This window comes from Odontesthes bonariensis, chromosome 19, assembly GCF_027942865.1.
Source record: "Odontesthes bonariensis isolate fOdoBon6 chromosome 19, fOdoBon6.hap1, whole genome shotgun sequence".
Taxonomy (NCBI): Eukaryota; Metazoa; Chordata; class Actinopteri; order Atheriniformes; family Atherinopsidae; genus Odontesthes; species Odontesthes bonariensis.
This window is the reverse complement of record NC_134524.1, coordinates 14,604,800-14,631,737: the sequence shown is the minus strand read 5'-3', so window position 1 is coordinate 14,631,737 and position 26,938 is coordinate 14,604,800. Positions and strand designations below refer to the sequence as shown.

General features: G+C 42.4%; 1 protein-coding gene across 8 annotated transcripts in view; it reads right to left on the bottom strand.

Moving 5' to 3' along the window:
• Nucleotides 1-299: 299 nt before the first annotated feature.
• Nucleotides 300-26,938, bottom strand: part of LOC142368820 (nuclear factor 1 B-type-like) — a 64,608-nt gene continuing 37,969 nt past the window's right edge. For 3 of the 8 annotated variants that reach the window (XM_075451011.1, XM_075451009.1, XM_075451013.1), the window contains 9 exons: nt 25,157-25,225; nt 22,303-22,423; nt 21,335-21,456; nt 18,166-18,300; nt 17,809-17,993; nt 15,086-15,224; nt 13,732-13,814; nt 10,155-10,243; nt 300-6,593 (listed from right to left, as the gene is read on the bottom strand). In XM_075451011.1, the coding sequence (XP_075307126.1) occupies nt 6,461-6,593; nt 10,155-10,243; nt 13,732-13,814; nt 15,086-15,224; nt 17,809-17,993; nt 18,166-18,300; nt 21,335-21,456; nt 22,303-22,423; nt 25,157-25,225 (1,076 nt within the window). In that variant the 3' untranslated portion in view covers nt 300-6,460. The remainder of the gene's footprint in view (nt 6,594-10,154; nt 10,244-13,731; nt 13,815-15,085; nt 15,225-17,808; nt 17,994-18,165; nt 18,301-21,334; nt 21,457-22,302; nt 22,424-25,156; nt 25,226-26,938) is intronic. The other 5 variants (XM_075451012.1, XM_075451010.1, XM_075451014.1 and 2 more) reach the window with 3 other exon arrangements.

Below are 26,938 nucleotides of genomic sequence, written 5' to 3'. Positions count from 1 at the left end.
GAACCAACATGGCTCCTCCACTTTCTGAATGAGATTCAGTCGCTCCATTGTTCTGTTAAAAACCTTCCTGAGTAATGTGATCCTAAGAATTTTTGCTTTGCAACAGTCAGTTCCCTTCATCTACTCAGAGATTTAAATGGCAGGTATGTCTAAACGGTCTTTTCAGCTGCCCTGAAGACAGAAATCAGAGTCTTCAAACTGAATCTTTAGCATTCGTGTTCCTGATTGTTGTCATTCAAAATGACTGAGGACCAAATGTAACAAAATAAACACAAGAATAAGTCAAAATTATGAAGTCATTTTTGTAGCATAGCTCATTTTATTGTTTAAACAGTTTTGCATAGGAAATATATCCACTTCCAGTAATTGACTGCAGTAAAAACAGCTGCTAGCAGTATAGGCTGGATATAACAGTAACAATCACAAAAAGTTGAGCCTTTATTTACACTGATTTTAATCTTGTGGCAATTTTAGCCCCTGCATCAAATGTAACCAGCTTGAAGGCATCGCCTAATGCTTGGCGTTTCTAAAAATCAATAAAAGAAGGGATATCAAGGCCTTCGCTATACAATTCACAATGGACACCTGTGGCTCCTAAACTGTAAATTAAAAAGATTAAAACAAAAACAAAAAAACAAAAAGAAAAAGAAAACAGGTTTCCAAAAGTCCTCTAAAACGTACATTCAGATACATACATAGACCTTTGCACACACTTGCAGTGTAACTACGATCACTACTGGAGACTGTTTACATATTGTTTTGTTGGTGTTGTTGTTGTTGTTCGTTACATAGAATTCCACCATGATTCCTCAAACAGAGTGAAATGTGTGCGCAGAGGGAAGTAAAAGTGCCACAAGACCCCATTAAAAAAAAAGAGAAGATATCAGCCCTGCAGAGGGGAAAAATGGTGATTAATAAAGAAACAAAAAAACATAATTCCATCTTTTCCACTGCGTTTAATGTAGCACTGACCGTCCCACCCAACTCCCAGGAAAGAAAAAGAGGAAACACTGAATATCAGATTTTTAACAAGGTTAACGTGGGCATCGTGTGCTGACATAATCAATACATTACCAAAAAAAATAAATTTAAAAAAGCAAAAAAAAAAACATCAAGGAAGTATTAAAAGAGCATATTATCAGATGAATTTGCCACATTCTCTTCTGTGTGATGCTGCTTTTCTCATCACATAGGAAAGGAAGTCTATCACATTCTACAGTTATATACAACAGACACTTGGACAGCTCGAACAGGCACTGCATTGCTATCTTCTTGTCTCCTTTTGGTGAATGTTACATCCTGTAAAAATGCTGGTTTTCATGTTTAACAACAACCTGATGCCGAGTGACTAGCAGCTAGCCAAAGAATGGAAGATGTGTATTGCTCATGTGGGATGAAAATGAATATTGAACGTGTCCCTTACATCTGCATCTATGCAAACCTCTCAGTCCCCGCAGAATGCCTGACATTTAGCTAAGAAAGGGAGAAAAGAAAAGTCACACGTATTGCATGAGTGCCACAGATCCTCCTTGCATAAAGTTGTCCTGTTCCTCTATGATCGCACGGATCAGTGTAGTAATACTCTCTTAAAATAAAGTCGCTGTGAGCGTCAAGATCTGCCTTGAGGCTGCTGATGGGCTGAACACTGATTATAATTTCATAAAGAGCTTCCTGACATTCAAACCCCAAAAACACTAGCTAAGCTGGAAGGTACAGTATCCAATCGGGAAGCACCTGAAGTCGACGTGTTAGTGTTTGTCTGTAGTGTGAATGAAGGGTTTTCTGTAGGACATCAGACTTTGACAGCAAGTGAAAAGTGCAAAATGAGTGATGCCTGGATGATTTTACTGATTTTAAAGGAGATTCTTGAGAAGAGCAGCTTACGTCTGCGTACGAGGCATGTAGACGGCTCAAAGACAGCCAGCCAAATTAGATGCACTGCGAGACGCAGCACCAATCTTGTTGCAACAATTGTGAAAGGAAACGTTAAAATAAAAAATTTTAAAAAAAGAAATAATCTTACAGATTCATCACGGACGTTTGTCACTGAAGATTTTACCCTGCTTCACACTTAAGGTCAGGTGCAATCTGGGGGATTTATTTTATTTTTTTCCCACTGGTTTAAGTGACATCACTTCCCAGCTGCTACAAAAAAAACACACTCACACCATAAATCTTGTTGAACAAGAACTCACACCCATTTCCCCCAAAAAAGAGATCAATCACATCACACTCGCTATGGCCACACTAATTCAAAAATTCATGAAATTCCTCCAAAAATGGAAATATCTAAGCACTAACCAGATCCAGAAATAATAACATTAATAATTAGAATTAAAAAAAGCCTTCATTGTTCTTGTTTTTTTATATTTATGGATCCCCCCCCCCCACATTTCTCAATCTTTACATACAGGAATACAACACCTGATGAAAACACTTTAGATTCTACTAATCAGGGAAATCTGGAGAGTTCTAACTCAAATCCAGCTTCTAAAACAAACAAAAAAACAAAAAAAAACAAATGCTAATTCTTTTTTTTAAGATATTTTTTTTCTTTTTTTTCTTCCTAAAATGGAATTGACTCGTTTTCCCCAGAAATGAAGATTTACAAATACGGGCTTAAAAAAAAAACCAAACCAAAAAAAACCCAGAGAACTCCCCAGAGAGTTTACAGTGTACAAACTCCTGTCCCGCGGCAGGCTCATTTCCTTCTTCTTCTTTTTTTTTTTTTACTCCGATAGAAAGACCCTCATCTTCTCTCATTGTGTCGTGTCAGAGGCACTCGAACGCACACCTAGCTCACAAATTCACCCACGTACAGACTCGCTCGCAAGCACACTCAAGCTGCCAAAGCAGAGTTCAATCCCACAGACTACTGCCAGCGACGCCATCAGGATATTTACCTTTATGTACAGTCTCCTATTCAATAAACACCGACAGCACAGTGACCCTGACACATTTTGTCTCTCGCACGCACTTCCACACAGACACACTCGGGGACAATGCACTTCAGTGGGGTCTCCAGTGGCCAAAGGCTGCAAAGCACTTACTTTAAAAAACAAAAAAAAACAAAAAAAAAGACAGAACAGTGCACATAGAACGGGGTGACTTTACAATTATTATTTATTTTTACCTGCATAAGAAAATCAGGGTGAAAATGGAGAGATTGAGCTTGACTTGAGGATCATTTTATCACAATGATTTCTGCTCCCTCTGCTCGTGCTGGAGAGCTCTCTGCGGTACCGCCTCTCCGAAGGGGAAACGTTTCTTTCACGATTGTAAGGGAAAGAGTGCAAAAGGTGTCACGGCGGCAGCTTCGGCGGTCGCTGCTCTTTCAGTGAGAAAACCCTAGTTTCTACTTTACAAATGGTAAGACCATGATTGATACAAATAATGCCCTGTAATGTGCCTGAGAGAATTAGTTGGAGACTCAGTTCTGAACACTGCACGGGGGAGAAGATGATTGCCTATGTGCTATTTAAGTGCTATGCTTTTCCTTCTAGTGGATTCTATTTAAGCTTCTAATGGGCCATTGGACATAAAGTTAGAAAACGTCATTCCTCTGTAGTCCAATATTTACTTTAACATACTTTACTGGCTCTGCTGGGGAAGTATCTCGGGAGCTGACATATGTGCACATCGTATATACATTTATACAAATCTACTACTTATAAAATACTTTCTAAAGGCTTGCTTGAGCCTGTCTGGAACTGATTTGGACAGGTCTCACTAGCATTAGTCGGTGTGTGATTGTTGCGCAGGTCACAGGCCACTTCACTGATGTGTTTTTAAGGCATCTACTTGGGAATTGCATTCTGCGACATCTAGAATAGTACGGTGCTTCTGAAAGCATGCAACTGTGTCCATCCTCAGTTGCAGCCCTAAGGGATCCGAGACTGAACGGGATTCGACGCAAAAATGATCTCTTAAAATGATTGTCGTACTCAAGTCAAGCCGTCTCTCCTGTGAAAAATGAGCTCCTTCAAAAGGTCACATGCTTGCACCCCAGGTGGAAAAATTGAAAGTAAGAGTCGCAGTAGACCAATCAGTGACTTTGCAGCCGTACAAGAGACCATGGGTGCATTCTTTTTTTTTTTCCTTTGATACATACTTCTAGAAAAAAATTCCACGTCCCATCCCATCCCCGCCGGAAAATCTCTCCCAAATTCATAACACACTGGAACATGTCTCACTGTTATTCGGCAGGCCTGTCTATATGCTAGTGAAAGGGGGGTTAAAGAAAAAAAAAAAAAGAAGACCTCGTCTTACACTGCATAGAAAGCAGTCCCCACTTTGGTCAGTAAAAAAAGAAAAAAAAAGGGAAAAAACACCCACAACAACAACAACATCATCAACAACAACAACGACGAACAACAATATCAACAAAATAAATGCATTACAATATTGTCTATCTCCAAACTAGCCTCTAATAATTGACGCATCTATAAGCACTACCTACATAGGCAAAACTTGGTATTGCATAATTTTCATAATTCTGTGTTCCACCCTCCACAATAGTAACTGGAAGATGGACAGGATGAGCATTGAAAAGTAAAAGATGACAGGTTATTCGAAAAGAAAACCACCAAAATACTGAGAAACCGAAAAAAAAAAAAAAAAAAAAAAATGCTGGTTGATTACAAACTTTAAAACGGCAACTATACACAGCCTTGATATGCAATGTAACTGTGAGATAGAGTAGTACATGAGTCTAAAAATCAACAATTTCATTCAGAGTACAAAACAATTCTTATCATAAAAATGTTAATTTTTTTTTTTTTCCTATAATGATAAATGCAGCAAAAACAAGTGTAGTGATGTCTCTATATTCAAAGGCAAGGCACGTAATGTGGACTATATGTCATCGTGCAAATTAAGAGTACTGGAGAGATTTTTTTTTTTTTCCTCGTGTAAATGTGTCCGGACTGGAGAGGCGGTGGACTGCAGACGCAGCCACGCACAATTCTAGCTTTCAGGGATTTGCCACCACCATAATTTCAGCTTTTCAACCTCTTTCACTTTCGAGTTAACCTTGCACAAGCTGTAGCTTTACCCATAATCCTACAGTACATTTGCATCAATAATAAATTCCCGTGAATTAACGCTTTCTTTTTTTCTTTTTGTAAACACAAGCTTTACAAGCTGATGGCCGAATGCTCTCGATCTTATCAGGAATAATCAGAAACACACTATGTGTGTCTCGTTACTGGACTTATCTTTCGGTTGGGGTTTTTTTCTTTTTCTCCCCCCCGCCCCCAACGTAAATGTAAAAAGAAAAAAAAGAGAGAAATCCCAACATGATGGGAAGGGCTCAAAGTAAGTGCTGGTTTTTGCTCAGCGCTGCACAGGTAGCTTGCCTTCAACTGCCTTTCACGCTCGATGTTTTTCTCATGCGAAGAGACGGATATGTGACTGAAATCAAATTCAAATGTCTTCTTAAACATTTCACCAATAAAAACATTTAATAATTATCCCCCTTCCTTTAGAGTCTTAGGGCTGACAGACTGATAGCTTCCCTTCAAAAAATTCAATTGCACTTGCCTCTGTTGCGATTTTTTTTTTTCTCACTCTTCCGTCGTCTCTTTTTTTTAAATTCCTTTTTTAAAAGGAGTTGCGAATTCTTTTAGGAGGGGTCCAATCTCAAGCCTAGCATTTAGTGTTTTTTGAAAACTGTCTCAAGAGTTCTCAACTCTCGCCATAAGTGTTTACATTAATTCTTGAAATAAGTAGCAGAGTAAAGAATAAACAAAGTCCACACATTTCTTTTTTTTTTTTTTTTTTCAAACAGAGTCGTATCACAGTAAACTGAAATCAAACGAAGAAGAAACACTCTGAATTCACAAGTTTTTTGTTCCTATGGTGTACACAGTGAATCGTTCGATGAGGGAAAGCCTCTTTTCAAGAGGCCGCAGAGCTTAGAGTCTCTGAGCTCTGAGCCATCCACCAGGCAGGTGTCAATATGCAGACCCTCTCGCTGTGTGTGTGTGTGTGTGTGTGTGTGTGTGTGTTTAAACGTAGATTTTACATTTTCCTCCAACATGGAAAAATAGTAAGGATTGCTGCTAAGAGTCTAGAGTGTCATGCAATAAAACATTAAGGCATCTATACATCACAGTATTTGAATGGATTGAAAAGTTCTGCAAACACAACAACTGACTGGTGGGTGGTCGGTGAGTGCGAGGAGACAGCAGACCTGAAGCTTTATCTTCTTCCTTTTTTCTGAACCATCTCTCATCCTCACTTCAGGGCCAGTGTCCATCGATCGGGAGGGACGGGAGTGGGAGAGGGAGAGGGAGAGGGGGGGTAGAAGTTGGAGGGGTGGGATGGGGGATGAGGGGTGGTGGTTTACGCAGCACCTGCTGCTTTGCTGGTTTCATCCATGGCTGCTGATACCTGTAGTGCTCGCTGTCTGCACCCCCACCCATCCTTCCACCCTGGGGGTCATCCGGCCTCTGCGTGCTCAGTTCCCTGTCTCAGCGGGGACCAGCGGCTCACCAATGATGTTTATGCTGTAGTTCTGGTGGACATTTGTTGGCAGAATCGGAGTCCCGTTCGACACTTGGAATGGAACTAAGCTCGCCCAGGTACCAGGACTGTGGAGACAACAAAAACAAAAGGGACAGAAAGGGACAGAGCGGTTAATCACATGCCGTCACCTTCTCTGGCAGCATGCTGTGAAAACAGTTACTCTGCTTACGGCCATCAAGCCTCGCGATCTTACATTTGTGGGGTGAAAAACAGAGGGTGGTATAAATAAAAGAAAAAATAACAGGAAACGGCAGCACTAGCTTGTTGATCTAAGCTGAGGTGATTCCACATCATGTGAGCGGGCAGTGACGCAGGCCCACTTCTCGGCATAGACGGCAGTATAGAAAAGCACGAGGAGGAGCGTGATTGGTGGCAGTAGTGAAGGAGGGGCGGGGAGGGGGGGAAAGTGTGGGGGCTCCAACACAAAGCTGTCCCATCCCTATTCATCTCACGCTAATGGCAAAACAACACGGGGATTGTTCACGGGGAGCAACGGTGCTAACTGAAAACGCGATTGGGAACAAGCAGCATGTTGTTCCCGAGGGGTCCTGCGCAACGTAGATGTCAGATAATTAGCCCCCCCATATTCTGCTTTTCTTCCTCACAGTTCCCCAGTGTGTGCTCATCTGACACCCTCCCACCTCTCGTGTCACCCACGCTGAGAATACCTGCGCTGCAGATTTTCTATCTGACTCACCAATAACTAGCTCTGCATGAAAACTTTGTTGCAGCAGCTTAAACCTGACAAACGAAAGAACACAGCAAATACTGATGAATGTGGGACAAAAAAAAGAAGAAGGGGGGGTTGAAGGAGAAAGGAGAGCGCGGATCAGAGAAAAGAGAGCTGTTTTCAAGAGAAACTAAACAGATTGAAGTCTGACGATGCTGCTTTGCAGAGGTGAAGCGGACTTGACTCTTTGTGAAGCTCCCTTTTAGACAACACTGTCTGCACTCATGAAAGCTACTCATCAACCAGTCTGCATTTTATACAAATGGCTCGTCACTGCTCTCATACTTAAAACAATGAGTGCAAATTCTTTTCACCTCCTCGCCTGAAAAAGCCTGGCTCTTGAATAAAGAGTGAAAGCAAGAAAAAACAGAGCAGAGAAGATGTGTTCAAAACAAAAGTTTTTTATGGGTTGCAGTGCGCAAAGCGCTAAAAAACAACAACTTCAAGGCTAATCCGGGCTAACTTTTTTTTTTCTCGTCCTCATGCAGTCCTCCTTCTCCTGCTTTCTTGCCTCCCTCCTTCCCCTCTTTCACCGTGCCAAAAATCATGGGACAGGAAACGAGGGATTAAGTTTTTCCTACCTTGGTGAACAAAGAGCGCGCAGAGCGGCCAAGGGCTGCAGCTTTCTCTCTTCCCTGCTCTTTCTATCCTACTTCCTCCATCTCCGCTCCTTTTTCATTACGAAACTCCTCTCAGGTAAATGGCTCACATTAGGAAGACCACACAGCCACAAAAGGGCACTCGCAGGCTTTTGTGTGTAGATCGGTTTTAATCTTGTTAAAATCGATGGCTGTCGGTCTGTATCTGCATCCCATAAGCTGAAGCAGCATAAAGCTGGATTTTTACATTACTTCTTTCTATCAGTATATGAGTGTGTGTGTGTGTGTGTGTGTGTGTTTGGAGGAATCAACTCAGAGCTGAGGCCTACAGATTTACTTTGTTAGCATGACTCGATTTACAATACAAACTGTCTGGAAAATCCAGGTATTTTGCCCCTTGTAAGTCTTTACATTAGGAGATCCACATTCAGAAAATCAAATTATCCCAAAAGCAAATGATAATGTTGCAGTTTTCTTTTTTTTCTTCCGTTTATCACCTTTGGCTGCCGCTGCGTATTGTTATTGCTGCTGGGAGGAATGACTTCCTGTTCCTGTTCGGTGTTGCAGCGGAACTGGAAAAGCCTCTGACTGAACACACTCCGCAGTTTCAACATTATGTTGCATAGAGGTTACACAGATAATGTGGAGCTTTTGCTTAAATCTGCCAAGCAGTTTCTTTAGCTACAATCACCACCCGCCAATATGCACGAGTACAGCTTTAAATGATCTCTATTTCTCTACATTTTGCCTCAATGCAAGATGTTACTTTGTTACATGTACTTAAGCAGCTCCGACAACCTGATCTCCATCATCGTATCTCCTTAGGTAACCTTCAAGAAGGCCTTCCTTTGCCCTGTCCAGCTCTCAAACCTCACTAATTCTGCTCCCTGCAAGCACAGCCTGGGCGTACAGCGTGCTCCGTTTAAGGATTAGCTCACTAAATTAGATTATCTAATGGCATCTTAATGGATTGCTGACCCATTTCCTGCACAATGGCAACATGCGAGTCTGGCAGCTTTTTAATTTGGAGGCTAGTACTGAAGTAGGCATAGCGCAGCGCTCAGTTTAAAGGGCAAGTAAGATAAAAGAGAAATCCAACAGATTCCATCTATACGTTGGAACAGCTCAGTGTAAATAATCCATCAAAGAGGAAGAAATATAATAGAATTACCATCCTGTTCTTGTAATAAAATAAACTAATTTCAGTTGGGATCTGCTTTATTTGTCCTCATTACTGTACAGTCACATGAGAGAAGAGGAAGAATAAGCTGGGGTGTGAGTGGAAAAAGAGACCTCACGCTGCTGCAGGGGGCATTTCTCTCTGCTACCTCTACTTGCCTATTAGGAGGCCTGTTGAAGGGGTTTCTGCAGTGTGCATTTGTGTTTAGAACTTCAGCAAGCGCGAAATGACCTGTGCATACACACTCACGCGCACACCCACACACACAGATACTCCACGTATCCAGGGGAAAAGGGGGAAAGGGGAACAGGAAAAGGCTGAGCTCAGCTTGCTCGCTCTGCCGTGCTGAAAAGGTTCAGGTTTTTTTTTCCTCCCGAGAGAATGAGATACAGTAAAGAAACGAGAGAAGAGGGAGGGGGTGGTGTTCTGTAACTTTAAGTTAAAGAGTGTAAAGCATGACTTGAGCATAAAGTCAAACAAAGCCGAGCTTGTTTAAACGTGGAGGGTAAATGCTCTTCATATGGCCACAAATCTGACCTGAAATGACTTTGTGTTGTGAAATACAAATATTTCATTTCCATCGAATGTGAGCGAAAGAGGAAAACTTAACAAAGCTGAAAAGCTTTGAGTAACCTTGGTGTGAAGACTAATGGAAAAATCAAAGGCAGCAACGGGAAATTGTATCACTTTTGTGGGCTATCACTGGAAAAAATGTTTTTCATTACAAAAATGCTCTCATAGTGCTCGTCCAATGCTAAAGGATGAAAAAAGGTTTATTTTTTAATTTATGAAATTAGCGTGAAAAGTGAAAAACAGATGAAGGGACATGTGTTGTTACTTTTTAATTTATCTTGCTGCCCCCCCCCCCCCCCAAAATCACCAAAAGTCATACTTTTGTCTTGAAAGCCAAAAATTGCAGAGGGGAAAAAAAAGGGCAAAATTTTTATGGGATTTCTACATCTAGAACATGTACATTTCGCAATGTTAAAGACAAACAATCAAGCAAATCATCCACTGCATGACTCAAATCATTTCAAAGGTGGAATTGTGTGTGTGTGTGTGTGTGGTGTTGTGTGAAAGACAGAGACACGGCATGAAAGAACGAAAAAAAGGTTACCTTTGCCAAGCAATCCCCAAAGTGTCGTCAGTGGCACTGGGGCCATAATGCCTGCCGTTTTGAGTCACGCTCCAGTCACACTTCCTCAGCTGTCAATTGAAACCTAGCAGTCAGATCACTGGGCCAAGACAACTTCCACTTCAGAGTACACTACAACTCAACACTGTATACAGACATGCATGCAGAAAAGCCTAAGACTGGAGCATCAGAAAAAAACAAACAAAACCAAACAAAAAATGAGTCACAGACAAAAAAAGAAAACTGTGAATGGAGTCAGTGTTTTCATTGTTGCAGGAAATTACAGTAAAATCAGAAGAGACATAAATCAAAAAGCATGCAGTCACATTGAGAGGTGAAAACTAACCTGGAAGCAAATTAATTATAATAATAATAATAATTATTATTAAAAAAAATATATAGAAACAAATGCAGTTAGTTGGTTACAAAATATGAGTGGCATTGGTCTGTAAGCAGTCACTACTCTGTCACATGGAAAGCTGGTGAAGCCATGCAGCCCACTGGATGCATGCGCCCTGTCGATAATGATTCCTTCGCTGTAAGAGCACTCTCAGATTCAGGACAGAGTGCGCATGCCCTCCAGCATGCAGACCCTTTTTTTTTTTTCATTAGCTAACTGTTTTTATTGATTTGGGGTCACAATGCAATGAAGTTAAAGAGCACACACACACACACACACACACAGACACACACACATAAATACACCCAAAAGACGCGCACTAAACCCCTTTTTCCGCATTTTACAACATGCCAACCTGACATACAGATTACAAATTACTGCTTGAAAAAAATAAAAAATAAAAACTATGTCTCCTTTGCATGCATTATGCGAGCGCACGTGTCTGCAATCCAGCTGAGAGCTATCTCTGCCAACACCAACCTAACCTTGCCCTGTGGTCAACACATTCATTTAGTAATGCACCGGGATAAAACTGCACCGTTAGCACTCTGCGTGCAGCGGACGTTTTGCAGAAGCTCTTAAGAGAGATTTAATCAGATATGCGCTGAATATTCAAAGCCATTTGCGGCGGTCAAGGAATGTGTTCTTTTCTCTCCGTGCACCTGGAAGGACCCTTCAGGGAATGATGATGGTTTCCTACTTAAGCTGTACTTAGACTACGGGATGTGTTTTTAATATGTTCCATGATTTTTACTTTTTTTTTTTCCCCTCAATGGAACAAATGTAAAGCAGCGAAACAAGCGGCGAAGACAAATGCGCTCATTAGAGCTCAGTTTAATTTATCAGTGTCATTTGATCAATTGCTATGAACAGCTGCTTAGTAAAACTGAATAGAAAACAAAGCAAAGTTGCTCCATTCAGTGTGTTTTCTCTGTGTTTATCGAATGTTGGGAGACTAAACCCCCACGCTGTTCCCGCACTCTGCAGCCTGACAATAGCTCGGAGAGAATGCACGGCTTGGGCCAGACGCTCGGTGCCACCGCTCCTCGAGGGGCTCGCCATCTGTCCGTTGGCACCGACACATCAGAGTGGCGTGGGCAGCGGGGAAAAAGGGAACGGAGCCGGGGAACGTTAGCAAACAGATGCGGGCAGATTGTGGATTAGGAGCCTTCCTTAGATAATACCAAATGACATCTGATCACGGATCTTTCCCTGCGGAATGCTAGACGGTGGCATTCCCTCGAGGGGGTTAACCAAGGCGAGAGATGAATGGAGGGTTTTCACACATTCACTGCCTGGGATTCGTAGAGCAGGTGTGGGAGCGTGTGGTGGTGTTGTTCTGTTTTTGTTTTTTTTTCTTTTGTATTTGTTTTGTGTTAGCACTTCTCTGAAAAAAACAAAACTGCCATACAATCACATTAAGAATATTCTACTAACCTTAATGAAACATGAAATGATATGAAAATCATTCACTGATAAAAAAATCCAAGTCCTGTTTGACTCTTCATCCCAGTTTAAAAAGTAAAAGAGATTCCTGACAGCAGTCAAAGTCCTAAACATCAACAAGGAGGAGTGCACCTCCATGGTTCAGCCCCAGTGCTGACCAAGCTGGAAACCCTGATTATCTACACATATGTGCGCGATGGGTTTCCCTCTCCAGACAAAAAAAAAAAGAAAACTTTACAAGAAACATCCGCAATTGACACATTTATCCGAACACAGCCTGTTATAACCCTCTGGAAAGGTTTGATTTGTGCTAAAAAATTTGTCTCTTTTCTTTCGCATTCAAGGTGGGAGGGGGGGGCACCTTTTTTATTTGTCAAATTCTCCCCCAAACGGGGTCCCAACAGTATCTCAACTGACGAAATCATTCTCTCCTTTTTTTTTTTGGGCCTAAAAATAATTACAACTTATCAAATTACCCTTCTGTGTGTCTGGAGTGAAATGGCTTCAGTGCCTCTGGGAACAAAGCACAAAATTCAGCAGCTCCACTTGGGCTGCTGCTGTCTTGTGTCGTCACTTTGTGCCCCGCTGAAAGAAGTAGCACGACTACTAGAAAATGTGGAAGACAAACTGAGCAACATCAGCCAAGTGAATCCTCCTTTTCCTCCTCCCTCTCCTCCGGAGTGGAATAAAAGCATCCCAGAACTGACCCCCCCCCCCCTCTTTTTTTAGGCAGATTTTTTTGGAAATTTGGGAGAGAGAGAAAAAAAAAGAGAGCGAAAGAAAGACAGGAAGAGGAGTGAGGAAACAGAGGCCAGCTTTGTCGTTTTTACTAAACATAAAAAAGTGAGCTGCGGAGAAACCCAGCGATTATTATGTAGCTGCGTGCAGATGCATTCAATTAGTTGTGGTTGGAAAAGCCTTGGCCTCAGACCAGCGCTTTCAATAAGACGGGGTGGGGGGAGAGTACTTTCTCTCGTCCGACAGCACCGCAACACTCTTAACCTCGCAGGCACACACAAACGCACCCACACACAGGGACACCGCTCCACTTTTGTCCGAGGACATCCTACAGTAGGGCGACGCCAGCTCTTCATACTCGCCTTGTAAAGAAGGGAGTGTATTGATTGCATGTGTGTGAGAGGGCTTCTAAAGTAATGTGTGAAGGAAATGGAATTGAGCACATTATTCTCTAAAAAGCACCCACGTGTCTCGTACATCTTCGAGCAGTGGCAGCGCAGTGACAGTGACCCATCACCTCTATGCCTGTCTTTAAAGAGAACTCAGACAAAAAGATGCTTTTTCTAAACTGTGGAATTTTCCCCTTAGACACACTCACTCGTGAACATACTAACAATATACTTTTAAATCTGGCCCAGAAATGTTTCTTATCTTTGCAAAGATTGACTTAGCCATGAAATGACTGCAGAAATTTTTTTTTCTGTCTTCAGCCATGTTACGCCTCAGTCCTTGTGAAATGTGAGAAAGGCTTTTGCTCATTTGTTCTGCCCACGCTGCCTATCAGTCCTGATCTGATCTTCTGAAGGGCTCAAGACCCTCTGTTGCTGCCCTACAAATCAAATTCAGAGTGCGACTGCATTTCGCAGAGGGCAAGGATTACACACATCTGATGTGTGGGAGGAGGTGGGGAAAGAAAATGAAAAGAATAACATGAGGAGCAGATGAACCGAGTGTTGCAATGAAGGAAGACCTCACCTGTTGCTGGTGGAGGAAAGCTGGATCTCTAGGGTTCAGGCTTACAAATCGATTAGCTGTTGGGGTTCCAGGGGTTGAGTAGCCTGGGTAACATGTCATCACAAAAGAAAAAACAGAAACACATGCTTGCATTACAATCAGCATCTAATGGTGCTCTAATGCATATTAACTGGCAGTGAGTACACTGTAATCTAAAATGGCCTGACACAACAAACAACCAACTTTAGTTAGATAGTTAGATACTCGAACAACAATCTTCAACATGGCTGTTTTTCACACGGCTGCAACATTAGAGCATGAGCTCATTACAAGATTTAAACTGTGGCTAAAAAGGCTCTTATTGCCGACCTCCAGGCAGTGATTAAAACAGCTAATTCTCATTTCCCACTTGTCACTTACTGCTTCTTGGACCCTTCGTGTCAGTTTGCAACACATGGATACCTCTTTTTTTCCCACATTTCTGAACAGACAGGGAATTGCTCAATAGCTGGCCATTGCCAGTTATCCAGTAGTAAGTATACAGCAGTGAGCTGCTCCAATCGTGGGCAGCTACAGGAAAACGTCATTCTACAGCGCTGGGTCATGAACAATTGAAAGAAGATAATTTATTTGTGGAAGGAGGTCAGAGGGGAGGAGGGGGATAGACACCAGACCCGAGAGTGCGACTTGTCCTCAAGTCAAGTCCTCACGCTGTTTTTCCACCTCCAATTTTTTTTTGTCTTTATTTTGACATCTGGTCTTGATTTCTTTTACTTCCTTTTTTTCAATTAGTGTACTATTTTGTTAGGCATTAAAAGCACTTGGTTAAGGTTATAAAAACATAACCGTTAGATGTTCGAATTCAAAACAAAACACATTTCATCGTGAAAAGCTTTGCTGACATTTTCCATGTCGCCACGGCGATGCTTCCAAGGACTGCTACAATCGGGGTTTGGGAAACGCTGCACGTCCAAAAGCAAACTCTTTTGGGACGAACCTCTGCGTTAAGAACTGACGCAGCTTTTTGAGCATTTCTTACAGAGCTGGTCTCTCTTTTGTTTTCACTCCACACGGCCGTGTCGTTGTGAAAATAACGAGTGAGAAAGGATTGTGTCTAACAAGTAGCTGTTTACTTTTGGCCGTCACTGCTGCCTCCCTTCGTGGGCACTGAGCAGCCAATCAAAGTGTTGTCTCTGTCACTGGGAGACCCAACGCCAATAGTGCATGACACCGAAAACGCACAAGACGTTTACCAATGCTCCAGATGTTCCCGATGAGAGGCCTAAGACTTGGAGCTAAAACTTAGAAGTGCTACACGCCTGGTGTTTGGTGTGTAGAATGCGATTTGTGGTGGTTTCAGCTGGGATTTACTCACCTTCTGTTGATGTCGTGATAGGCTTGGTGTCAGGCATGGAGAGGGAGACAGTTCGCACAGCGCCATGGTGTGGAGAAGGAGCCAAGACTGGGGTGAAGTGGCCTGGGACCTTTCCAACCCCCTGACCACTGCTGTTAGGCTGCATGTGGGGTAAAGACAACCAGAAAGCATAATTAAGAACAAGTGTTTCAAACTAAATAAAAAACAAGGGGATGTCCGTTTCAAACAGTTGTTTGTGTAGCTCATGTGGTGCTATGGAGATAAAAACATCCAGGGTGGTAGTAAACATTTAAAGCTGAAATTTGGACCAATCACACAACATTTGGAAGATGGAAGAAGTTAACTCGTTTTGTCAGCAACCAAAACTCGTAACCTCACAAGAGGACAGACTCTGTCCAGTGACTTATGTTTACAAGCTTGTGTTCGCTTGTAAATGTGCAGTTGGGCAGATCTCCATAAACTAAGACAAGCATGCAACAAACTATACTTTTAGTAATTGGGTGATGCTGCACAAGCCGAAAACATCCAATCACAGTGTCACATCTCTCCTTTTCGTGGGACGCAACGGCTCGGTTTGCTCTGACAAAATTAAACTGAACAACAAAAGGCAGCTGAAGCACTCACTCTTAATGCTCTGCCTGAAGAAAAGATTTCAGTACTTTCCGCCGCTGTCTTGTCACAGTTATTACTAATACTTAGGGGGGGCATGAGCAACAATAGATCCTCAGTCACCGACAATGGATTTCCTACATGATTCCACACAATGATTTTAATGGTGCTCATAAATGGAATTTAGGAGGACCCGGGCGTGAAAAGCCAGAGAGAGAGCCGTGGAGTGACCTGTTACAATGGTGTGAATGCGCCACTATAGAGAGCAAGGCAGAGAGACTATATATAGGGGGAAAGAAATAAAGGAAGCAAGTGGGAGCTACTCTTTGAGCCGGCTGGAGACTGTCTGGGCCGTTCATTTCGAGGCCGCCCCGAGTTCAAAACTCAAACAGGCCTATTTGAAAAAGAATTGTGTCCACAGGGTTTCCTTCGTTGTGAATAGAATGTTTAATTAGAGTGTAATATAATCTGCGTTAAAGCAAGCATAAAAACATTCTGGCACTCGTCCATGGGATTATAAGCGCTGTGTTATTTGCAGAACCCCCCCCCAAAAACCCCAACCCCTCAAATCTTCCATCCTACCCCAACTGGTCTTCAAGCGTTCTCTCTTCCCTACTGGACCCCACTTCGCTAGCCCATCATCCCCCTCCTCCACTCTCCTTTCTCCAGCACCCCAGCAGAGGGCCAGTTAATTCTGCACAAGAGCCAGGCCCCGGCAACGGCAAATATTTACAACCTTTATCATTCCCTGCGGTTTTTCTCTAGAGTAACAGTCTCACCCCTCCTCCCCCTGTCTAACCCGCTCCATGCTCTGGAGATGGAGCCGTCTACGAGGCCTTTGTTTACAGTGAGAACAGCAGGGAAATAAAACTCACATAAATATCACACAGCTCTCTCATCTATAGAGACGCCTGCTCACTAGTCTCTGCACATTGGCCACAGTGTTTTTCCTGAATGTATTAAATCTCTAAGCTGTTCGATTTACTATAGGTCTTGGTTTTTAAGTTCACGTCAACTGCAAATTGTACGTATTTACGTCCAATCATAGAGTATGTTAGTATATACAGTGAATTCAAGTAACTGGACTGCAGCCTTTGACCTTATCCCAGTACACAAGCACGGATAAAGGAAGGATTTATTGACCGAAATATGTTTAACTCAATGACAATAGGTGGCGATATGCCCCCATTTCAACTTGTCAGCACCAGCTGTTCGGACACTTTTCAAAAACAGGTGGTCTTTTGGTGTTTTTCTACATCCACGTGTTTCGAAACATTTAACCCTTTCAGCTGACACAGCGTGACCTCTGTGTCTTTGCCAGCCCACGATTTGAGAGGTTCTCTGATGTAACTGGCTGAGCAGGTTTCTTCTGTTACCTCCATGTGTATGATTTATCTTTCAGATAAATAAAGTATATCTAATTCGATTTCATTAAATATGTATTTTTATGTCATATCAGGTCAGGGCTTGGGGCAGGAACCATTGCGCATTCGCAGAGCTCCTCGGTAAGTTTCGTTCCCGACTGAATGTGTCCATGCTGGAGTTACTCGCTTCCGAAACGCATTATTTGGGTGTTCAGGTCCAACCTCGAAAAATGGAATCTAGCAAAATTTCAGTCAGACTAACATGTTTACATGTATCTTAAAACTAAAATAGATTGTCTCTGACCGATAATAACCAAGTATTATCTCCAAAAATAAAGGGCAGGCAGCCCGGTTTTAAACAAGAACACAAACTGGGGTCATCTGAAGTGCATAACATAACTAATTTAAGGTTTGTTACATGAATACTTCCAGAGGGATACCGATGTTGTAATCGATAATCCACGCTTTATGATGAAGAAAAAAACAAGCAAAACAGGATGATATTCTCTGTTTTCAAATTCACCAATAAGGCAGTAATGAAATACCGCATGCTATAATTTATCTTATCTTTAATCTCATGAGATCAGACGGGAGTGGAAGTCAAAAAGAAAACAAAGAAGGAACACTAGAGGTTATGAAAGTCGAGCCAAACCACCGTCTGACTTGTGACATAAAGGATGGCTTCTTCAAATGCGCATAATCACACAAATACACAGAAAAAAAAAAAAAAAAGATTAAAAAAAGACCGACCTGGCTGCTCTGTGGGCTGGACGGGTCGTATGACGGCACGTAGCTCTTGAGGGGATCAGCAGGGTTGAGATGAGGCGGGTAGCGGATGGTGGTGTGCGAAAAGTAGGGAGACGGCGCTGGGGGCAAGATAGCCGAGGCCGAGAATGGCAGGGGTGAGTGTGGAGGGGGGCTCCTCGTCGATATAACTGCCAAAATAACAGCGAGAAGAGGGAGGAAGAGTGTGCGAGAGGTCATTTAGATAAAACAATCATCGTTGATATTTGAGCCAAAATAAAGTATCATCTTTGGCTTTAATTTTTTTAAAATGATTTCGTTTTACGAGTTTACACAAGGAGCAACGAGTGGCCGGTAACTCACCACTGTGTCCCACACCTGTTAGGCCTGGGTGATGAGGCTGAGAGAAAGTGCTGAGTCGTGGCGAGGAGTCCTGCGGGGAAGTGGGGCTGAACAGCGGCTTCTCTGGCTTCTTCATGGTGGGAGAGGACATGTCTGCTGGTAGGAAAAGCACACACAAACACAAGGATGTATCTTTATGGTCAGAAAATGTACACAAGCCTTTGTTATTCCTTAAACTGCAAACTTAGAGGACTATTTATTTAAGCATATGAGAAGGGAGAAGGATAAAAGTGTCTTAATGTCAATTTCTGTGCTGTGCGAGAACAGGTTCAGGAGCGTGAACTCGAACTTTGCACAAGATTTTGATTCATTGCTGAAGATTAACCAAATCGTTTCCCCAAAGCCTCTAATACTGCCTCTGTTAATCATGGATAAAAGCGAGCTATGGTTAAAATGAAGCAGAACTAGATCTGCGCAGGATTTGTGTTTATAAAGCAACCTTTCTTACCAATAAATGTAGAACACTATGAAAAACGCCTGTGGCAAATTTTCTTTTTCCAGAGGTCCAAAACCACATATAATCTCTGAGATCATTATAAATCATTATTATAAATTATGGACTTCGCCATGAAGTGAAAAATAAGTCTTTTGTCATGTCTAAGCAGACAATTAAATCCAATGAAGTGACACACTATCACAAAGCAGCTGGTTGCCAAAATAGGATTTAACAATTTCAAGACCCTCACATAATCTTAAATAGAATATTACACTGTTACATCGGCTTTGCTTGGCCTTACACACTCTGACAAGCCACTGTAATTCCCTATGAATAATCCTGAAGGCTCAGCTGAAGACATGACATTTGCTAAGCAAAATTCATGTAGTTCTACAGACTGAGAGTATGCTCACAAACTCGACTTACAAGCTGCTCATTACTGCAGCTCGACACTTTCATGAGCAATGTTCCGCTGTCACGGCTGTGCGGTTTTCAATTTTCCATGGGTAGACACAAAGTCTCGTGATAACAAATAGATGCGAGAGGAAAATGACCTCTTCCTGCTTGTGCCTCATTTTTCAACATTCATCAAGTGCTTTTCTGCTCCGTCACAGGCTTTGGAGTGTATAACTTTCACATCGTCCATCTCTACCCCGCCCCCCAAAAAAAAAAAAAACAGGCTGTATGAACCCTAATATTGAGGCATTTTGATAATATCAGCTTTCCTTCTCTGCACTTAACAACAGCAGGGAAGGATCCACCCAAGTGACGGGAAAAATCAATCATCTCCAGAGGAGCGAGTAACAAAGGTGGTGGGAATTCAGGGGGATTTCCCAGTCCGAGGTTGCAAGAGGATACACTACTAAGTGTTTTCATTTTGTGTCGGAGAAGAAAACACCTTTGGGGAGACTTATGTCCCTGGTGAGTGTTTCCATTAAAAATAGGAACATTTTCTGGGGATGACATGCATGTAGAGCACATTACCAGTCCTTTAAGTGACTGAGATATCTTGCATCAGCTTGGCAAATGTTTGTCAGCACCTAAAGTTCACAGTACTTACCCAGAGCAAAACATAAAGAGAGAAGCAATTTCCTCCCCTACATGGTGAGGTTTTTATTGAACGACAACCACGTGAAAGAAATGACTGCTTGGCACTTTGAAGGACTCATATGGGTTTAATATCACCCCGCGTCTCATTTATTCTCTCTTGACAGAATAATAGCTGTCTTTGGAGAGTTTCCTACCCACTTAATTCCCTTTCTCCTCACCCCAAGCGTCTAAGTTTACGCAGTGCAATACTCTCAGGCCTTATGCAAAGGGACACGCTGAAATTTCATGTACCCACATTGGGTTGTGGCTGCATCCCACCACTCCTGCGTTTCATCTGGTGTTTTCCTCTTGCAGCCTCCCCACTGATTATATTTAATTTAAAATCAGAGGAAAAAAAAGTGCTGGTCCAAGTTTAAACTGGAGCAAAAACAACTGTAAGGCTGGCAGCGGAAAGGATGGGATTGATTTCCGAATATTTTGTCCGTCACAGTAAATGTTTCCTGCCTCCCCAGGTGGTTAAACCCAGATGCGGAGCGGGCATCGGCGGAAGTCAGCAGAGGCTGAGAATGCTCAGGAAACATGGGACAGTGAGGCCTTAATTAAAAGGTCGATGAGTTCTGCTCTGCACCAGGAGACATTGTAATGAGACGTTCAGACTGTCCTGCGAGGATCTCACCTGCAGGAGAGCAGGTTTGTTTCTATGATGCGCACGTCTTTTATCTGTTCTCTAATCCTTCAAGCCATTTGCATGAACTCATTAGGAGTACTCTGATTATTAATTCTTCTCAAAATGCTAAAGTAAAATAAACTCAAGCTATAAATCCCAATTGAGTTCAGCCATGATGTACAGCCTCATTTATTATTGGAAAATAATTGGACACTTTTTTCTTGCAGGTCTAAATGCTCTGAATGAGGTCTACAAGGGCAACATTTCCCATAACTTGATAATTATTTAAGTATGTTTTTATGAAGAAACTATTATATATATATATGTAACATTTAAAAGCTTACAGCAAACTCTTTATTTAAAGTAAAGCTCACATAAATCCAATGACTGGTGCAAGAGAATAGGCATTACATTCGCAGAGCAGTTTAATTATATTTAAACATTTGTTTCTCTGTTGATGCCTGGGGCTCCCTATTACATATTATGTATTTCAATCTTTTAACATTCTGCACAGTCATTTTGGCTGAGCAAAGTTTTATATCTTTTTTATTTAAATGTGTGAAACTCAAGTAAAATGAACTGAACGATCTCTGCCAGTTAGTTTAGGTATTTTCTCCTCAAAGTATATTTTGATACTTTTGGTGTCTAACACCATCCATCTGCAGTGAAAAGACATGGCAGCAATGATGTTAAGCAGCCTGTGGAAAAGCTGAAAGCAAGTTCAGCAGCCGTAAGAGACAATGTGCCGCTCACTTTCATCGAATCTATTTGCATGCGACAAGGACGGAAGATCTTGTTATCCTTGAGCAAATTCTGCCAACACGATGCTGTGCAACGCTGAGCTATACAAAGTTGCACTGTGAGTGTTTGTATCAGTGCATGAATGTAATGGAGGTGTTACAGGCTAAATGTACCCATATACATGATAAACCTCCCATGAGTAAACAGAGGCTGTCAAATAGATAAAGGATAATCACCTCCATCTCGCTCGTGCCAGTTTGCCCGACTGCTTGCTGGTGAGCTGGGTGACGAGTAGAAGTCGGGTCCTGTCGGGCTAGTGTCCATGTTCTCCTCCATGTTGACGGTTTTGGGCCTTTTGCTGCACACATGGAGAAAGTTATGGCTTTGCGTGGGTTGCAAGATGTCAGTATTGATATGGGGTAGATGTAATGGATGTTTGGCAAAGATGAACCAACCAGACTTGATGACAGGACAGACATCTCTCAAATTTCTATGCTAAAGTAAACTTGTGACTGGATGGGTTAGCTTAGCTTAGCATGGAGACTAGAAATAAACCGAAACAACTGGTCTGACACAGTCTAACTGTTGATACTTTATTGTATTGACTAAACAAAAAGGATATTGGATTGTCCCATCTATAGCTTTAAAGGGACGGGGCTGGTCATTCCTTTAAATTGGAAATATGCTAGGTATATTTTGTTCTTTTCTATAGCTCTTAAGCTAAGCTAATGCTGCGTTCCATTTACTTTGGAAGTTGTAACTCAGAGCTGGCAATAATGTCACACCCGAATTGAACATGTTCAAGTTAGAAGTGGAAAAACCAGTAGGGTTTGCTGTTAATACATTTATTACTGGAACATGCTGCAGCTATCAGCACTTTTCATGTGAGAGGCAGCCATTTTGAATTTTGAGGTTAGGGCTTGTGAGATTAGCTTTACTTTGCTGGTTAGCCTGACGCGACTTTGCTGGAAGTTCCAGTAGATTTTTACACCTGGGAACTGAGAAATTGCAACTTCCAAGTTCAAATGGAACGCTCCATAAGAGAGCAGTTACAAACGGTACTTTAAAAAAATTTAAAGCAACATCCTCAACACGGGATGTTTCTGTGCGAATGTGAGAGGGCAAAACCACTGCTTCAATGTATCGACAGAAGACCTTCATTTTCTCAAAAAAAATCTCTCTTGTTGCTGTAACATCCACTGACCTGCCAGGAGGGGAGGATATGGAGCGATGCAGTCCCGAGCTGGAGTTCAGGTCATGATAGTAGGGCTGGCTGGGCATGTCAGCCATGGAGAAGGGTACCGCTGCGCCGTGGGTAATGGGCACTGTAGAGGACACAAGAAGGAGCTCAATGTCACAGATTCACAGAGTTTTCAGAAGAAGAGCTGTCTTTCTCTATCCTCGTATCTAAAGACGCAAAGTAAATTGCACATTGACTGACTGATTGAATTGCAACAGCTTGACCAACTGTTATCGATGCTTTAGAGGGCTTGAGTATCAAATTAAGCGCTCACTACTCACAGGTTAAGAGTCTGAGCATCACAGGTGTTTCAGATGAGCACTGACTAACAACTCTGTTTGAATAATAGCAGCAGGGAGAATATTTTCAAGAAACTGCAATTGCCTTTTGTGCATAAGTTGATTCATAATTTTTTCAATTGATTTGCCAAATTATCATAATTTTTAAAGATACATTAAAACGGCAGTCTATTGCATTTGTCTTAGCTTAAAATGTCTTCAACTTTTGGCGGTGGTGACAGATAAAAGCATTTGTGATCCATTAGAGTTTACATAAGCTTTAAAGAAAATCCCACAATCACCCTCTCACAATCATCAGCAGTTTTCCCACTTCTTCTGATTCCAGTCAAATACTTAGCAGTTTCCTAAAAAAATGATTTATGGTGGAGGAAGTGATGTGTTTTTTCACTGCGGTCAAGGTGAGGGATATTGTTTCAAGGGAGTGTTTACAGAACAAAGGGGGTTAGCCACCCATCCTGACGCTCTCCCCCATCTCTCACTTTCACTTGCTTCAGTGTGTGGCCCTTGTGGCTGCCTGCAGCTCGAGTGGTTGGTTGGTTTGGAGTGGATGAGAGGATGGAGTGTGTGGCGCCGTCTGTTGTGGTCTGAGGTTCACCACTGGCACGATCCCTCCGCCAGCCTCCACCCTGGCAGCCCACTCTAGCCCTGGCAAAGGCCCCTACCCGCTGCTATCCACACCGAGCTGTCTGTAGAGGAATGCATCCGGCCCGAGGACGCTGAATACAACGTCATTGTTTGTTTTGTTTTTTTCATTCATGGTTTAGGATACCCCCAACCATCTCTTTATGTGGTGGTCTGTCTCTCTTCTTGGCTCGGCACGGTATTTTTGTTGCCACTTGGCCACCCTGCCAATCATCTCATTAAATGATCTTGGCTTTGACTTTTCAGTCAAAACAAAATGAATAAAAAAATAAACATTTATATATGTATAAAAAAAGAGATATCTTACTTTACTTTTTGAGGGTAAAAAAGAGACTCAAAAGTCTAGCTCAACACTTTCCATACCGTACACATCCGGATTTTCTATTGACCAAATATTTTCACACTTGCAGTTGAGGCTGCCGTTGCATTAATGAGCGTCCTCCTCGAAATGCTGGACTACAATTCAGCCTTGAACTCCGCAGCTCCCTTTGATGGACTTCAAAGAATGTCTCAACAGGCTGGAGAGTTGGGAGAGAAGCGCGATGACGGACGAGCGGCTGCTTAGATATCTTCCCAGGGAGCGACTGGCTGAGCGAGTGACAATTCCTGTGCGTCCAGCGACCTTTTTAAAATTCCAGCTCGACTTCAGTCGGCTTCAGTGAAACCAGCCTCTGTCACATGAGAGCAAACATGGCAGCTCAGAGGCCATCTGGTCAGGGGGCAAATTAAACACTACACAAAAACACAGTCTTCCAAGAGATATTCAGCCTCTCAGCAGTGATACGAGTACTTTCTGTCTTTCGGAGCACTAAAAGAAACAGTGAAGACAATGTGGTGGATGCTGTGGCGTCAGAAACATTTCATGTTGTGGATAAACAGAAAGGTCAGCTTTAAATGCGACATGCTGTTTTCTATTTTCTTCCATTTTTGAATCACTTTGGAGCAGCATTATTCAAACCCAAAGCTGACATAGGCGGATTTTTCCACATTAAAGGCGATGCAAAAATTAATCCGTCGCCACGAAAGCAATGCAATTTGATTCTAGTATATTCCCTTCTTTACTGTAGTTACAGGTCTTGCATTCCTGACTTCAGTGTTTAGCAGAATTCACACATCTTTGAGTCTAACCATGGCACCGACACTGGCTGGTGCACGCTACAACACACAAGTAACACAGCATTGGTATGCTTCTTCTAAACGCAGGTTGTTGAAGGGGTGACTGAACTCTTTGTGCTCCGCAAGGCACGTTCGCTACAGTCGCAGCCTCGGCGCAGGGGTAACACAGGTAAACGGTGCCTAGAAGTGCCCTCGGCTATCAGAGGAGTCCTGGGAGAGCAACCGTCAACGGCTTTGCAGAGTGGAAACATGTCCATACAGATGAATGCAGGCTCACACAGACAGCTGCACACTCAAGTGTTATCTTATTGCAAAAGGAGACCGGCCAAACTGGATTTACCACACCACAGCTGTGTGGCTGGATTTCAGTTAGTACAGAGATTATAAAGAAAAGCAGAGTTTTACGTGGCAGTTGAGGGTGAAGGCACCTTGTTTTTTTTTTTCCCAAAATCATCCTTGTGTTGTTTTTGTTCGCACTGAAACACAATGGTTTCTGCAGGTGTGACTATCACCTGAACAGACCTCTTCGAATGACTGTGTGAGTCTAGACAGGCTGATAGCCTCCTGACTCACATGCTAACACTGATGCACCTGTTCCACCCTCAGCACACACACGATATAGTGTCTTCATGTTTAGCCGCGCAGCAGCGTCAGCCTGACCGTGCATCTCACCAATTATAAGGGAAAGAAAAAGCAAAAAAACACCTGTGTGCTGAAGGTGTGCAGGCTGTTAAAATGCAAAACAAGAAGCGTGTACTTACTTCTGGACACTCGCACCAGCTCTGCAACACTGAAGACTCCTGATTTGATGAAACTGTCTTCCAAATAGACTGCACACAGAGGGATGATGAACACACATTACTACAGCTGTGATTATTATCATTATGCACATTTGAAATTAGAGTAAATGACTGGATGCAAAGCAAAGTAGGTAGTGTAAAAGCTGAAAAATTGTCTGACATAATATCAAGTCATTCAGAATAAAATAAACAATCACTCTGGATTTACTGCGCTTGTCAAATAATCTCAAATATTTGTCAAAAATTGAGCTGACGATGCATCGATCGACTGTGCTTCATCCTTTTATCTCATGACTCTTTCACACAAAGACACACAAAGCAGGTACAAATAAGTGCACGGGGATTTTATTTTTTTTGTTAATATTCTTAAAAATGGTGGGCGACAACAAGAAGCGATCCCGTTTCACGCAGATTTTTTTTTTTTGTTGAAATTTCATTGGTGGATTCTCAAGCTTAAAAAAAAAAAAAAACGAGCCGCCGCATTTGTTTTTGATTTGACGTATTTAAGTTGAAACATACTGTGGCACAGAACCCTTCTGCACAGTCTTGGAGAGAGTGACAGGACAGGTGTGTGTGTGTGTGTGTGTGTGTGTGTAAGGAGGAGGAGGGAGTGACATGCAGACGCCTGCTGCTGTGAGAACAACTAACGAGCCCGAGCTGAAATGCTGCAGGCGCTGCCTATTTGATAAAACACAAAAGTAAAGCTTAAAAACTGTCACATGACACCGTTCTGCTACAATACAGTTTTAGAGCGCGAATAAAAAAAAAAAAAAGATTGTCATTTAGTGCATTTCTCGAATCAAAGACAACATTGAGAATGTGACATTGCTTAATATTCATAAGATTTACAGGAAATGTGATAAAACTCACGGGAAGTAAATGAAGCGTGTTTCAGCACAGCCAGATTTTTATCTCCTGTTTTCCAGAAACTACTTTTAGACTGAACAGATGACAGTCCTAATATATTTTTGCTGCGCCGGTGCATTATCGCAAGGTCTGCATGACCTGCCCAGGATTCGGCAACACTAATCAGAGGCTGTCAGTAAAGTTAAACATCCAGGCAAGTTATCGACACTCAAATGACTGCGGCTCGGCTTTGATTCACTGCCGAGGGCACTCAGTCTGTGCCAGAAAGATAGAAGGGTATCTCCATTGGCACCTACAAAGTTTAATGCCTCTTGTGAGCCAACAGCTTTTGCAAGCAACTGTGCCACCACCGAAGGCCTCCCAGGCCTGAGTCACAGGCTCGCTAGCATGTTTTCCTTGGCAGCGGCATAAGCAGAACCTGCTCTTGAGGTTGAAAACTAATTATGCTTCTCAAACTATTTTCATTCCAACATTGTGACGACAGCGCGCAGGTCAGTCCAGGAGAACAGCAGCACTACTAAAGCAGGTTCTCCACATCTCGCTTTTGCTGGCTCACCTTGTGGAGCGCAGCTACAAGCCAAAGGCGCAGTCTGCTGTAACATTTTCACTCCACATCAACGACAACTGAAGTCAACAACACAATCGAATCGTATTCTTCCTCAGACCACGCAAGAAAAAAAACTATGACAAGCGAAGGGACGTCGAAAGCTTAATTTTGACTTTCCCAGTTTTCTTTCAACATCATTTACAACAATTGTGTCAGTTTAGCTTATCTAGTGTGAATTCAGTTTATTACCCATCCCACCCAGTGAATAGACAAATAAAGAGAATAAATTAGAAATGACAAAAAAAAAAAAACAAGCATGCTCGTACACA